Raw genomic sequence first — 15,408 nt, 5'->3', positions numbered from 1 at the left:
TTTAGATACCAGGAACTCCCAGCCCTCATTCCCGCCCTCAGTCTTTCCAAGGAGATGATCCCAAACTACTATAAAGCAGTTGCAACACCGTTAATTTTACAGCATCTGAACCAGTGCAAAATGACCAAATCTTGCTTTTTTCTGACCTGAACCACCAAAGGCACTTCAGTGATTAAATGCTACAGACAGAAGACAGACCGAGTATGCCCTGCGCTGTCAGCAATGTAAGCTTAACACCATTGCATACCACAAATAAAGCATGTATTTTGAAAAGAAAGCCAAATCAGCATTTCAACCCAAGCCAACAAATTTTATTTATTTAACCAACAAGCTACCCACAAAGCAAAGTAACTAGCTACTGCACCAAAGGATTTAGCAGTCACAAGACCTCTGCCTCTGCGCTCTACAGTAAAAGAACACAAGATGCCGGCTGGTAACAGAAACAGCACTTTATGCGATGCGCTTCACGGTGTATTGATGCTACCAGCTGCCAAAAATCAGCTGTGTAATAGCATTACTTTGACAAACCAAATGCTAAGAGCTCAGAAATCCACTTTCATGGTCCCATACCTCAGCATCACACCCAGAGGGAAGGGAGGGAACACAGACCTCATAACAACAGCTTTCACAGTGTTTCAGGGGTCAAGTCACCCTGCGGTAACAACTACCCGCAGCGCAGAGCCCTAAGGGTTACCTCCAATACTGCACACGCATCCTCCCTCCGCCAGGCACGCAAACCACCGCAGCACAAAAAACCACATCACCAGAAACCAGCAGCATTTCCCCTACCCTGCAACACCTCCAAGCCCCACTGCCCCAAAACCCAGCTCCTGGAAACAGCCTAAATAGCTACAGCTGGGGCTAGGCTGGGCTGGGCTGCCCGGTCACCGCTGGGCCACCACCTCCCGGGGGCTCCCGGAGCACCAAACAGGCCAGCCTCGTGCTCGGGGAGTAATTCCCAAGCTGCTCAGTCGGAGAACCCAGCTATGGTTTTGCTGAAACACGTACAGCCTGGCAACACTAGCGATGTGTCAAAATGCTCAGGAAAACAATGAAGGAAAATCAGTTTCTTTTTTAATCCATCTGCTTGAAAAATGTCCTCGCTGTGATAATCTCTCTCCCTAAAGAAAATGAATTTCTATATTCCAAGGATCATTTTTCTTTTGTGAATTAGCTTCACTTTCCTCTAAGAGCCTTTTCAGAAGCATTCTCCCCACAGGTAAACTTAGGTAAATCTGGAGTAAAAGCTCTCGCTCTGAAGGAATTGCTCCCAAATCAAACTGGTACCAGCGAAAGCAGAGTCTGTCCTCAAAACGCTTTAAATGTTTCTTTCTGTTTGCAGAATCTGCCCCTCCACCTCTGCCTTCCTCTGAGCTTCCCCTTGCTTTGTACATTTTTTTGCACTGCCCTCTATTAATCTTCCAGAAAATCAGCTGTCTGATCGCAAACACAGAAAATTACATTATTCACTGACATACCTTCCTACCTCTAACTCCAGCACCTCAGCCAGGCACTTTTCTGTGATGGGTACTTTATATCCATAGGGTCTCTTATAAGGATGAATGTCTTTTAATTAGATACAAATTGCACTCATTTATGGTTATTAGAGGTGATCTGCAAAGCTTTATTCAGCAAATAACAGCCTTCTTACAGGCAGCTTCGTGGTAACGCGACAGCCAGCGAGGCAGGGCAGGCTCTGCAAGCAGCAAAGCCCGCGCTGAGCAGAGAAGCGTTAGGCAGAAGCCCATGTCGGTGCATTTCTTTTGTTTGCTGCTCTCGTTTTTCCCCAGTAGAGAAAGGAAAAAAGGCTGGAAACGCATGGGTGGCTTTACTTCTTGTTGATATAACTCAATACCCAGTAGGAGAAATACAATGCCTTAATGTTGCAAAACAAAAGTGGAATTGTGTATGTGGACACGCGTATTTGCATCCGTACGCAATGAAAATATTTTGCCATCACACGGCCTGTGAGAAGACACATTGAAGGCTCAAGAGAGAGCGGGAGGATCGGGAGAAGAGGCAGGCGAGCTGGTGCCCGAGCTCCTGGCCCCTTGCTCAGCCGAGGCAGGCGAGACGCGGGCGCATTTCAGCCCGTGTCGCACCTGTGTTTTCAGCCCCGCAATTTATAGCGCGTTTGTCCTGTGACTGAGGGCGTTTCTGTTGTCCATCGCCTTTCCTCTGGCTCGCACCACGCTTCGCATAAAGCCTGCAACTGCTGCGGCCTCTTCAGCTCGCTTCTCCCCATCAGCTTTTCGTTTCCCATGAATTTTTTCCAGGCTTTGTGTGGACGAGAGACGGGGCAAATACTGATGACCCAAGGCAGAGGCTGCTCTGCAGACGAGCAGGATCCTGCTCCCCACCTTCGGGGTGGTTTTCTGTCAGATGTAGTAAAATGACAGCATTTAGCTGAGGACTACGCAGGCAGACTCGAGCTTTTGCCATGTCTCAGGGACAATCTCCATCCCCTTCCCACACAGCAGGAAGGGCACAGCGCATCAAAACAGGCAGCCTCAGGACATGGTGCCAGCAAATGTTTCCACTGACTTTGCTGCAGGGCTGAGACCCAGCTGCACAAAACCAACGGATGTCTGACTCCTGCTGCTCTGGTGGACCCGCACCCCCTTGTCCCCCATGCTCAGACCCTCAGGACAGAGGCTTCTCCTGCTGGGCCAGGAGAATCCAAGGGCAGAGATTCAGGGGCTCTGACTAGCCCGGACAGTGCAAATCGGGGGCAGAGCGTCCCCAGCCCCGACACGTTGCAGAGGAGACGATGCACAGGACAAGGACGGGACAATTCCCAGCCTCCATCTCTTGCCCAGAAATTACAGTTGGTAAAAGCCGCTGGCAAAGCCCAGGGGTTGCAGCTCCCAGCAGAGAGGCAGGAGGGGAACCGGCTCTCACCTGCCTGCTGCGGAGTCCGGCGGCGCTCGGCACAGCGCCGCGGCGGAGCCGGTGCGGTGGAGGCAGGAGGCTGGGGCCAGCCAGGGAGGGGAGCTGCCAGGCTATAAAACCCAGACCCAGGCAGGCAGCGTTCACACACGGCGACCGAGAGCCACCGCCGGCAGACAGCCGCCCCGCTTCCTGCGGCCTCCGATGCTCAGGCACTGCTCCCCTGGCTCGCACCTTTCTTGGAATGAAAAGGCCGAGGACATGCAGCCTCTGTAGCTTTTTCTGTTACTTTTGCTGCACTAGAAAGAAGCAACAAAGAGAATTCCCCACTTCAATTTACCAGCACAGGGGGGAGAGAGGACACAGGAGATGATCAGCCCGGGGAGAAACAAGGATTTGGGAATGTTTAGTGCAGATATGAGAAAGATCAAGGACTGAACCAGGGGCTCTTGCACATCTTTGCTTACTGGGTATATTTGCACAGAGCAGCCCAGGGAAGGGAATTGCAGCTGTGCAGCACAAAATTAGCATGCTGTTGAGCTGCATCAGCGCAAGGAGGTGACAACCTGCACCGCTGGTGGGGACCGCAGAAGGAGGCATGTCCAGCCCCCCCGGCCGTGGGCAGAGGAGCTGGTGCAGCGGTGCTCAGGGGCAGCACTGACCCCGAGAGCTCAGCCCTGGGGAGGCAGGGAAGGGTTAACAGGCCAGAGACAAGCATTATAGCTGCCTGTGCCCCTGCAGAGCTTCCCAAAAAGGATGGAGCCAGGCTGGGGCTGGAACAGCACTCACGGCAGGCAGCCCGGGCACAGCCAGGGGCTGCTGAGCCCCCAGACACTGGCAGGGAACCCCAACCTGACCCTCTTGCACACCCGGGATGAGGAGCTGGCCAAGGCGGAGATCGGGGTGCTGGCCACCATCCTGGCTATAGCGACTGTAGGCAACGTAGGGGTGCTGCTGGCAATGTACCGCCTGAGGAAGAAGATGAGCCGGATGCATCTCTTCATCTTGCACCTGGGGCTGACCGACCTGGGTGTTGCGCTCTTCCAGGTGCTGCCGCAGATGATCTGGGAGGTGACATACCGCTTCTTGGGGCCAGACCCACTCTGCAGGGCAGTCAAGTACCTGCAGGTGCTGAGCATGTTCGCCTCCACCTACATGCTCATCGTGATGACGCTGGACCGCTACATGGCCGTGTGCCACCCGCTGCGCACCCTGCAGCAGCCCAGCCGCCAGGCCTACGTGATGATCGGGGCGACGTGGCTGCTCAGCTGCCTGCTCAGCCTGCCCCAGGTCTTCATCTTCTCCCTGCGGGAGGTGCACCAGGGCTCGGGGGTGCTGGACTGCTGGGCAGACTTTAGGTACCCTTGGGGAGCCCGAGCCTACATCACCTGGACCACACTGTGTATCTTCATCCTGCCTGTGGGCATCCTCACCGTCTGCTACAGCCTCATCTGCTATGAGATCTGCAAGAACCTCAAGGGCAAGACCCAGGCCGGTGCCCCCGGCATGGGGGGGCCCACAGCAGCTGCCCCTCCTGCTCCCTGCTCCTCCGAGAAGAGCGGGCAGCCCTCAAGGGTGAGCAGCGTGCGCACCATCTCCCGTGCCAAGATCCGCACAGTGAAGATGACCTTTGTCATCGTGGTGGCCTACATCACCTGCTGGGCACCATTTTTCAGCATGCAGATGTGGTCGGTGTGGGATGAGGATGCTCCCGATGATGGTGAGTAGCAGTGGGGATGCTGAGCTGCAGCCCACAGCAGGCCCTGGGCACCCAAGGCACACAGCATGCCCATTGCATGTTTAACAAACAAAAGCTGCCTTTTTTCATCTTAAAAAGTCATGGGGGAAGCTACAGATTTGCTCCCCAGCAGTATTTATAGAAAACAGTTTGTAGAGTCAAATCATTGCTTTCACCAGAAAAGCAATGGCTTCTGACCCTCACCTGTAGGGACACAAAAGATGTTGTGGGAACATCTTTGCCACGTGTGTCTCTTCCCCCATGTGGGAACTTGCTTCAGGAGCTGCTGTGTCTGGTAAGCGATGGCAGGGAGGGTTTTAACTGGGCCCACTGCTCCCATCCTCTGCCGGGACCACCTCGCAGAGCAGCCGTGCTGCTGGAGCCGGTTCTTTGCACGCATCGACTGCCCAAGGCTTTTGCTGAGCCAGCTGCAGAGGTTTCAGAAGTGGATTTCTGATTGTATAGGTTGATATTTTCTGGAAGTTTTCAGTAGCTCTCCTAGCCTGTTTGTGGCTAGAAGGAACTTTATCCAACATTGAAAGGCCTCTGGGAGATGCTTTGGCCAGCAAACAGGCTTGGGAAGGTCCACAAGCTGCTGGGTCTCATCTCCCCGCACTCTCCCTGAGGACGTGCTCCAGCACATCCCTATTACTGTACATCAACCGTCTGCAGCCAAGGGTAGAGCCTGGCTCTGCCTGCCATGCTGCAAACTCTCCTACCCAAGGAAATGCCAGTCAGATGGGATGAGAATGGGGCAAAGGACATAAGCCTGAGCCAAAAAGAGCCCCCAGGGTCCTGCCCATTGCACACTGGACCCCTGCCCAGACCATACCCAGGCTGGTGGATGTTTAAGCTCCCTCCTTTGCCTTCCCAGAGTCCACCAACGTGGCTTTCACCATCACCATGCTGCTGGCCAGCCTCAGCAGCTGCTGCAACCCCTGGATTTACATGTTCTTCAGCGGGCATCTGCTCCAGGACGCAGCACGCTGCCTGTCCTGCTGGGGTGGCCCAAGGCCCAGGTTGCGGAGACAGGCCTCCACTGGGAGCCTCTGCAGCAGGAAAACCACCATCCTGAGCCACAGCCACCACGCCAGCCCCGCCAGCCTCCCCCTGCACGGGGGCAGCACCAAGGACCCCTACCCACCCTGCGTGGAGGTGGTGACCGAGTCAAGCATGCTTTAGGCTGCAGTGGTGGACGGTCCCCAGGCACATCCCCCCACTGAGGACAGATGTCACCAGATGTGACACCACAAACATTGTCACTGCAGAGGTGTCTTTTCCCCACTTGGTAGCATCTCATTTTGCAGAAAGCTGGGTGCTTAACCACAAAAGCAGCACTGTCCATCTTGTCCTTGCATGCTTGCTACTGTGCACAGTGCATCTGCTGTGTGCCTCGGGGAAGATGGACAGAGCCTCATCGGCCGTTGCCCAGCCACAGCATCCACCTCCCTCATCTGGTAGGAAGCCTCTTGCTGCCTGGCTGCTCTCCTCCAGGAATGCCTCACAGCCCAGGTATCATCTAGGGGTTGCTGCACCAGCGTGTCTTCCTGGAGGGACTCGAGCTTTGGGTGTTTAATAGGTGCCAGCAAAGCAGCCTGAGCACAGCAGGAGGCAACGTGGCTACACCTGCTAGAGAGCTCCCTGCGAGCAAGCTACTCATCTCCCATCCTCAGGGCTTTGCTGGCAGAGCAGCAAACGCAGACACAGCTTTCCCACGCCCTGGGGCACGGCACGTTCTCCCCGCTGCGCCGCATAGCATTGTCCTCTCCAGGCAGCTCTGGAGCCAGACCCCCTGCCCACCTCCCCAGGGACAAGGCTGCAGCAAAATCCACGGGGCAGACACGTCCTCTCCTGTTGTGCACAGCTGGTGCAGGCTTCCAAAACGCAGCCCTGGCACCAAGGAGCTGCCGGGAGGAACCCTGCCCCAGCTCCAGCTTGCCCAGGCAGATCCTGCCTCCCTCCACACCCCAGCACTTCCCATCAAGTTTACTCGCAGCCCCCAGCCGCTGTGCAGGGCTGCTCTGTGCTGTTCAACAGCTGCTTCATCCCATTAAAGAGCTGCTCTCAAATTGCTGCTGCTTTCGTCTTATTTAGCAGAGATTAGAGTGCCAACACCAGCCCAGCTCAGAGACGGCTTCGAGGCACTCGGAAGCACAGAGGTGGGGCAGCCAGGAGCAAGCTATGGCCTTGCAGTCCCAGCCCTTCTCCCTGCATGTTGTGGGTCTCCCAGAAGTTGTTCTGTTTAAGAAAGCATGAGTGAGGCAGGCAAGAGCATCCCTTTGCTCTGGGAGTCAAGCTCAAAAGCTACCAATGGAGGATGTATGCCCCAGAGAGGAAGGTACCGAACTCCCTGCAGGCAAGGTGTGTTGTTCTCTCTGTTATCACAGGCTATGTCTGTAAAAATAAGACGTAAAGTATTTTGAAAGCTGAAATTATTTTCACTTTTTAATCACCAAGCATTTGAATCGGTTTTTCCAGAAACTCCCACTAGCTGGTTTTTACTTAATTTCCAGTTCCATAAACCCAACTCTCCTGGCCTTTAGCAACATTTCCCAGAGACTGTTTAGGGTTTTTTGAACATTTTTCCTTCATGTGCCCTTCAAATTGGGTCAGATGTGCACAACAAGATCACAAAACCAGGAGTGCCCAAGCTCAGAGTCCTCTCTGGAATCAATACTAAATCAATCATCTCACAACCTTTCATTAAAGCTCTTTGCTGCTGAGCCAATTCAAAATGCACTTGGGGCAGCTCCATCCCTGTTAAAGAGGGGCTGCACCAGGAGGCAGCGGCTCCATTAGCCTAGCAGAGCTCCCAGCTATTGTGTGGTTCCCTTTCCCCAGCACTTTGGAAGTTTATTTCTTGAAAAATCACCTTTAAAAACCAGAGGGAGTGACGGGAGGGAATTTGCAGCCCCGATTTGCAGCAGCAGTTTGCTGCAGGAGAGCGAGGACAGGGAGCCCCGGCCACGGGCAGGGCTGGCCAGGCACCGACTCTCCAGTCCCTCAGGAGCATGAAGGTGACCTGACAAATGTAATCACTGACAAGCAGGGGAAGCAGCACCTCAGAGAAGATAACAGCCTTCCCAGCATACTCGGTTCACAATCCCAAGCTTATCTCTGCAAGCTGGAGAGGCCCCAACACAGTTTTTTTAGAGAAAATTGCAGTGCTATATTCCAAACCCCCTGGGAATTAAAGCAATACTTAAGGAAAATGTGAAACACGGTATCAGACCATGGCAGGGGGTGGGGGGGGCAGCAGCATGTGCCCCACCCCAGGGCACTGACCCCCCCCTCAAAGCCCTGCTGGGTGCAGGCACTGCTCAGCTGGGGAGAGGCCAACTCCTGCACCCAGGGCACCTGGTACAGGGACAAAGCAGGAAAACACAAGGTGGGAGACAGGGAATATCATCCCTCCACACAAGACACAGAGGGATCTGATACCTGCACTCACAGAGACCTGTGGTCCAGTCCTGTGCCCCTCCCAGCCCAGAGGGACCAGCAGCCAGCCCAGAGCCTCCAGCCGAGGAGGGGATATAAACCCCCTGGGAAACTCCCGGCCATTTGCCAGCTGGGCTGATGCCTACGGCTGTCACCTGAGGGAGGAAACTCCCCGGCAGGGCCACCCTCCTTCCCTGGCATCCCCCGATGTGCGGCTGCGGGGGTCAAGCTGCCTGTGCAGCCGCCCCAGCAGCAGCTCGAGGGTGGTGGGGACTTGGAAAGATTTTGAGCGTCAGAGGAAAAAGGGTGGGGGGGAGGGCGATGAATCAGGGCTTGTGGGGTAGTGAGGGCAAAGCCAGCAGAGGAACTATATTTAAAAGGATTTTATGACTGCAGGCAGCAAAGAAAGCGTGGTTCTGAGGAGATGCCAGCCAGTTCGGATGGGTATTTTGAAGACCACTGCATTTCCCTCCCAGAACTACATCCTATTTTGAGGGGCAGGGGGGATGTTTCATTTTCTTTCATGAAATGAGAAAAAGAGCCACCACACAAAACTGGAGAGCACGTTTCAGCCTGGGTGGGAGGAACGCTTCCCTGCACCATCAGGCCTCAGCAGCCTTCAGAACAGTGATGCATTTAAGTAAAATACCAAGCAAATTGTATCGGCGGGTTAGAGTGTTACAAGGAATAAAAGCTGGTGGGCGTCAGCCCGTGCCAGGCGCTGACCGAGGCAAAGGGAAGGGGAAGCCCCGGCTGCGCGGCTGCCGGGGGCTTTGGGCATCTCCCCGCCCCGGTGGCGGCCTGACCCGAAACCCCACCAGCAGCATCCCGGGAGTCACAGCTTCACCTCGGTATACTCGATGGACTTGGATGCCACGGGGCTGGAGCAGGACCAGAAATCCACTTTCCTCTTCTTTGGGTCCACGTTGATGTAGTCTGGCCCAGTTTTCATGTTCTCGTAGTCCCCGGTGGAGCCTGGCCCAGAGCCTTTCCCCGGGAAGACCAAAGACGTGTAGTTGAGGTTTTCTTCGGAGCGGCGGCCCTGGAGAAGCAAGCACGAACCCCAGGTCAGGCACCAGCATCCACCCGGGGCGGCTTTGCCCTTGAACCCAGGTGAAGGCATGTAGCCGTTCAAGGTTCCCGGGCCGTGCCCAGGGATGCCCCTGGCCCCTGGGGATGCTTCCCTCTAAACGGGGAATGTTGCGTACAGCAGGTGACAGCCATGACCCAGCCTCGCTGCCGGTATTTCAATGCGGTTTGATGCATTTGCCCCCCACCATTGCTACTCCGTGGGTCTCGAGCTGTGAAGGAGACGCGCGGACACGGCGCCGGCACCTCCGCTGCTGCGGCTGTGGTTGCTTTCGGCAAAGGCTCTCTGCCTGCAGCCGTACCTGTGGGCAGGAAGGGCTGCTGTCCGAGTCCTCTGAGGTCTCTGAAGATGTGTCGCTGCTCCCTTAAAAACAGGAAACATTACCACCTCCATCGCTACTTGGGGGGGTTAAAGGAAAAAAATAATGAGGGAGAAAAACCAAACACACTCAAGAGTGAAAACTGAAAATCCAAAAAAGCAGCAGTGTGATCCCTCTTCGTCCCGCTGCCCGCGGGGAACCGGGCAGGAGAGCCCGGAGGAGGCAGGAGGCAGCTGGAATTGCGGGTGGCTGTCGCGCCTGCCCTTCGCCCGCCGCCTGCTCCCTCCTCCACCCCAGGGCCTTCACAGCTGGTTAAGGAAGAGAGTCTTGCACAAATGCAATATCATACATTCATATTCACGTGCCAGGACAAAACCCCGTTGCTGTAGGATCCCCCCTTACCTGCGTAGACTGGTCTTTGCACCCCTTCCCCTCCCGCTGAAGAGGTCGGAGGCTGCTGGGGCTGTGCTGCAGGGCTGCTGCCCGCCTGCTTGCTGCAGGAATGGCTGGCTGCAACTGAGAGGTGAGTTAGCTCCTTGCTCCAGCCCGAGACGCCGGCTGTGTCCAATGCACCCCCACACCCCGTGCCACGCGGCCCCCCACCCGCTCCGCCAGCCCCAGCACTGCCCCAGAGCAAAGCCAGTTCAGCGCAAGCCGCTGGCACGGCAATAATTGTTATTATGTATTGGAGCAGGCAAATACCTATCAATTCAATTACTGAGATGATTAAGTGCGTGCCCTGTTCTCCCGCAATGAAAGACTCTGGTGTTAAATCACGGCATCAGGGCCTCTTCCCGTGCAACTTTGAAATTAGTTTGACCCACGGGGCCGAGCAGAGCTTGTTTATGTACAAGTGTGGGCAGCAGTTTTGCATGAAAGATACTCCTGCTGGAAGTAGTAGCTCCATCTAAATTAATATTTTGCAAATGGATTCTGATGGTCTGTTTCCACCACTTTACTAACAAGAGCAATAAAAGAAAATGGTTCTGAAACAGTAAAAGGCTGTATAACCCTCTCCGATACTGCCCACACCACTTAGGGCTGCTCACGCGGCGGCTGTGGGGGCAGCGTCCCCCGCCGCAGCCTGCCCCCCCCGGCACAGCGCAGCGACGCTGGGCGATAACCCCTGCCCTGGCCCGGTCCCACCCACACCAGTGCCTGGCCCACCCGGGGGTCCGGTGGGTCCCCGGGGGCTCCAGCTCCTGCATTCACCCTGCGCGGGCTCCGCAGCGTTGCCGGTCGCTCCCTGGAGCACGAGGGAGAACCGGAGCCATAACAAGGGCTTGGTTGTGCTTTACAAAGTGGGGGAGGTTGAAGCTTTGGCAAATGACTTTCACTCTCTGAACCAGACGATTGCAAGCAAAAATGAGGAACAGAACAGGTAAAGCCGACAAGACAGTAAATTACCTATTTTCCTGCTCAGCATGATGTAAAGTGTCAGCAAGAGGAGAGCGTATATGATCAAGGTGACAGCTGAGATGACAACGAGCACCCACCTGAAAAATACAGAAATAACGAAAGTGAAGGAAATAACCAAATTATTTTAAATCTTTCAGGTACCATTTGTCTGCCTTTACTTCAAAGCCTGTTTTAGACCAAGGTTTGCTGGTACGGTTTTTGGCTTTGCTTTTTCTCTTTAAGGCGATGTGCCCAAAAATCTGGGCCTTCATATCACCGAGAGGTACAAATATGGCTCCCGCCAAATCACAAGCCCTTTCTGAGCCTCGTGCCTGTGCGTCTGCCAAACGCGGCCACCCAGTGCCAACACGTAATTGCCCCCAGCGCAGCAAAAAGCAGGCGCGGCGTCACCAGCGGCGGGGGGCTGCGGCACCCCTGCGCTCCCGGACCCACGGCACAGCAACTCGCCACAGCCCCGCCAAGCAAGGACGAAGAAACCGAGCAAAAAGGTGCCCCGCAGCAGCAGTTTTCCCTCCATCTTAGAGCACCTCCCTCGCTGCAGGAGGGCTGCAAAGGGCTGCCTGCGGCTCGAGCCCGGGGCGTCGCACTCACCAGTCACAAGTGCTCATCCTCCCCGCGAGGCGTCCGGGCGGTCGGTGCGATGCCCGGCGAGGCGCTGGAGGTCTCGGCGGGGACAGGGAGAGGCAGCTGGCCCTGGCGGCAACGAACCAAACCAGCCCATTGAGCTTCACGCTGCTCCACATCAGCTGCACATCAGGCTTGAAAGCAGTGGTCTGACATTGCAGACGTAAAATAAAGGTAGGCAGCCTCCCCCCAGCGCGGGGCTCTTACTGCGTGTGCGATTCCTTCTCGTACGCACCCCTTACACAGCCACAGACTCTCCCTGCCATTACCACTGAGCTTAATGGTTTTATACACTGCCGCCTCGGTCGTATCTGATACTTGGCTGGAGCTTCTGGGCTCCACCGCGGCACGGATAATAAAAAGAACTGAAATTCATTCTTCTCGCTTTAATCCGCTCTTGCATTTCTTTTTTTTTTTTTTTTTAAATCCACAAAAAATATTCGATAACTCCAATCTGGAAAAAAAACCACCAAACCCATAGAAGAAAGTAACCAAAAGAAGTCACGGATTTAGTGTCAGGATCTTGCACTGGTCAAGATCCAGCCAGAAATGTCGGGAGCCCTTCAACACCTCTGCATTTGAAACACCTCGGATTTAATTTTAGGTGAGCACTTAAATCCCACTGAAGTTGCGGGGGTTTCAGGCACATGGCTAGAGGCCGCATGCACCCGAACTGGACCCCACGGCTTGGGGCTTTTGGCCATAATATTAAAGAGATTTATAATACAGGACTGCAATTGGGGGCATTCATTTTGTGAGCTTTCACTTGCAAAAAAGCACTTTAAGTTTTCACTCGGTGCCTATATACTTACTGTTTATAAATGACTGACATAGGGAGGTCATCTTCAACTAAAGCTTTGATACGATGATTAAAGGAGCCGTAAGAGTATGACTGATAGACAGATAGATTGATAGTTAGAGCAAAGACATTATCCATCCTATGGATCAGATTCTATAATTTCCTCTATGGCACATTTCTAAGAGTAATTCATCAAAAGCTTTTCCGATAGCCTCGCCAATCTCCTGCAAAATTCCACTTACCCAAACAGTTTGGCAACTGCCAAGCTAAAAGTCCATTTCTTGCTGGAATTTTCCCCCTTCCTTATGGAACTGATCTGTCCTCAAATATCCTTCTCAAATGGCTGTCATTCTTAAATGGCTCATTTGCTACTGGTGGGCAGGAGATGCTGCTGCAGCAGATAACGATCTGAAAAATGAGCTGTTCAAAAGGAAATTGCAAAATAAGACCCAAATCCAAATATCAGTAGCAGACAGCTTCTTTGCTGAGATGGGGCATGGTAAGATTGAAGAGGTGATATGCATATGCGTACTGAAATATCTATTTTGAAGATAACAGCTAGTAAGATGCTGCCAGCACATGTGCTTTTTTGGTGTCTCAGGTACCTTGCTGTGAGCCCCCAGGATATTAACCCTTTCTCAGGCAAGATGCCCTATTGAAATCATGGCTTGTAAAGAGCTCCTACACAGCCAGTTACCAAGTAGTGAATTCAAGATGTCTATGCTCAGTCTAAAGGTAAGCAAAATCACGGGAATGCCTCAAATGATGTTAATCCCGCTTGAGTCAGGCCTCGCTGCCCCCAGTTAAGACTGAAGCTCAGCCTGGCAGAGCTGCACGCCTGCGGGGATCCCTCAGGCACGGACACCAAGCCCAGCTCCTGCCCCGGTGTACGACCCCTCTGCTTTCCGAGGCATCGCGTGCAACGGCCGGTGGAGTGCAGTACCCAGCAGCATTTTACCTGGGGGACCAGAGCCTTCCTCACCTTCCCGTTCCTGCAGGACTGGAGCAGCCGGGGCCTCGGAGGGAGCCGGAATTAAGGCCGTTTCGGCAGCGTTTTCGGTGGCCGTGCAGCCGCGGGGGTCCCGCAGTGCAGAAGTTCTCGTCAATGCCGGATGCGGTCTCGCTTTACCCCAACGGCGATGGCAGGAATGAGCCCACACGAGGTTCCATGACGCTTCCACTCTGTCAAATGGCTCATTTAAATATATTTGGGTGTTTCTCTGCTGTTCTGCGGCCTCTTCTGTTCTGGGGCTGGGGACGCTGTATCCCCCCGGGCAGTTCTCCCTCTTGCTCCATCTTCCAGCAGCTTTGGGCTAAAATGCAGCTGAGCTCTGGCAGAGGAGAGTGGTCCCCGAGGGGAGAGAGCTCTGCCCGGTGGCAGTGGAGCTTGTTCAACCCCCAGCAATTCAGCTGCAACCCAAAAAGTGCTCTGGGAGCTTCCAAGTAAAAGTATTCTATAAGGGTAAGACATTTTAAATCATAAGGGACATGGCCCCTGAGCCTAGCATGGCTTGGTGTCTGGTGGGGGTGAATGGGTCCCCACCTGCCCATCTTCTGGAAGAATTTTCTGGTCAGTAGTAACTTGTAGTATCGCTTAATAACGGCGGGGTGCAAAGGGCAGACTGGCAGACCCACCTTCGTCGGTTCGCAGCAGATCTGGGGAGCACCGGGCCACTGCTCCCTAGGAACAGATTTTGCAGCTCTCACGCTGAGACAGCATTTTGGTGCTGGAGATGCCCTGCAGCAGCCCAACCTCTCTTGTGCTCCTTCCCCAGCAGGAGATGGGCAGGGAGCGAGGGAACCCCCCTTCCTGCGGGGTCCCTCACTCCTAGGGACGGTGCCTGCTGGCATTTAGCTATTCCCACCACCCCACGCTCCCATAGCAAACCCCTCCTGGGGAAATAACATCCCAGCATCTCAGTGAATCCCCCTGGGCTTCCTAAAGGCAAAGAGAAGACCGGCTCCTGAGAAACTCCACATACCCTCAGCTGCCAGGCACCGTTGGGGTTCACTCCCAGGAGCTGCATCGTGAGTTGGGGTCCCCTGCCAGGTCCCTGCCGTGGGTCAGTCACTGCCCGCCTTCCCCCCCATCGCCTGGGACCGTGGGGACCATGCCATCCGCCAGCTCCCACAGCGGGGGTTTAGTCCTGCTTTGCCCACAGCTTCTGTGCCACGGGTAAATATTTAACTGACGCTGGCTGGGTTTTATTTTTTTTTAAAAAAAACATTTGCTATTGCAGGATTTGACTCTTTCAAGTGCTCACTGATGTACAAACAGATTAATAGGTAGAAGTAGTATTTGATAAACAGAAAAAAGGCTTTTCAGAAAATGCTACTTGGGTGCGATTTGAATCAGTCAGAGCTGATCCTGGAAGTGGCTAAACTAAAGGAAATATAAAAAAAGAACACAGAGAACCTATTTTTAGCCTGAAAGTAGGTTTCTTAAAATGAGTAAAGCACCATTCGCTTGGGGCAAGAGGCATGTTTTCTGCACAGGGAGCTTAACCTGTTTCTAACGTATCTGAGGGCAAGTGTGTAGAGCTGGACGGGGTAAGATACACTTTATGACAGCCACTGCCTGGCATCAGCACAGGGCTATATACAGGCCATATATTACTTATAAGGCCTGGGACGTTCCAGTAGCTGGCAGTCACGTTTCATTACATTCCTACTGAACTTAAGCGCTTTTTCTACTGTTTTATTAACAAGGCGGATTCAAAGGCCCCCGGTTTTATGAATAATTCTGCATGTTTCATGCCGCCACTCCGGGCTCTCTCCGCCACATCGGGAGGTGCCGGCAGGGACGGGCAGCGCCGCGGCTGGCCCCAGCCACGGCGAGGGGCACCGCGTATTGAAAATGGTGCAGCTCCCCCGTCCATGAGTTTCAAACATGGAGGAAGAGCTGCAGGTGCACATGAAGCAAAGCCTTTTCACTCAATTTTCTGGACAAATATGGCCGAGCCTTGTACTGGCTCCCAAAAGAAAGAGAAAAAAACCATTTTGTTGGGCTTGAAATAAACTTTTGATTTGCCTTCAAGAGTTTGGGTTTTTAAATTACTTTTAAAATAACTAAAAGTAGAAATAGTTTTGCT

General features: G+C 53.9%; 2 protein-coding genes across 2 annotated transcripts; one reads left to right on the top strand and one right to left on the bottom strand.

Moving 5' to 3' along the window:
* Positions 1–3,645: 3,645 nt before the first annotated feature.
* AVPR1B (arginine vasopressin receptor 1B) lies at positions 3,646–5,809 on the top strand. The gene is made up of 2 exons (XM_009511052.2): positions 3,646–4,609; positions 5,502–5,809. The coding sequence occupies exons 1-2, from the start codon at positions 3,646–3,648 to the stop codon at positions 5,807–5,809; spliced, it is 1,272 nt and encodes a 423-aa protein (XP_009509347.1).
* A 1,233-nt stretch (positions 5,810–7,042) lies between these two features.
* On the bottom strand, positions 7,043–14,468 carry RHEX (regulator of hemoglobinization and erythroid cell expansion). The gene is made up of 8 exons (XM_064471783.1): positions 14,299–14,468; positions 13,299–13,498; positions 12,559–12,736; positions 11,485–11,586; positions 10,882–10,970; positions 9,877–9,990; positions 9,457–9,518; positions 7,043–9,107 (listed from the first exon to the last, which is right to left on the bottom strand). The coding sequence occupies exons 4-8, from the start codon at positions 11,499–11,501 to the stop codon at positions 8,901–8,903; spliced, it is 489 nt and encodes a 162-aa protein (XP_064327853.1). The 5' UTR covers positions 11,502–11,586; positions 12,559–12,736; positions 13,299–13,498; positions 14,299–14,468; the 3' UTR covers positions 7,043–8,900.
* Positions 14,469–15,408: the final 940 nt, after the last annotated feature.

This window comes from Phalacrocorax carbo, chromosome 23 (assembly GCF_963921805.1).
Source record: "Phalacrocorax carbo chromosome 23, bPhaCar2.1, whole genome shotgun sequence".
Taxonomy (NCBI): Eukaryota; Metazoa; Chordata; class Aves; order Suliformes; family Phalacrocoracidae; genus Phalacrocorax; species Phalacrocorax carbo.
This window is presented reverse-complemented; position numbering and strand designations above follow the sequence as displayed.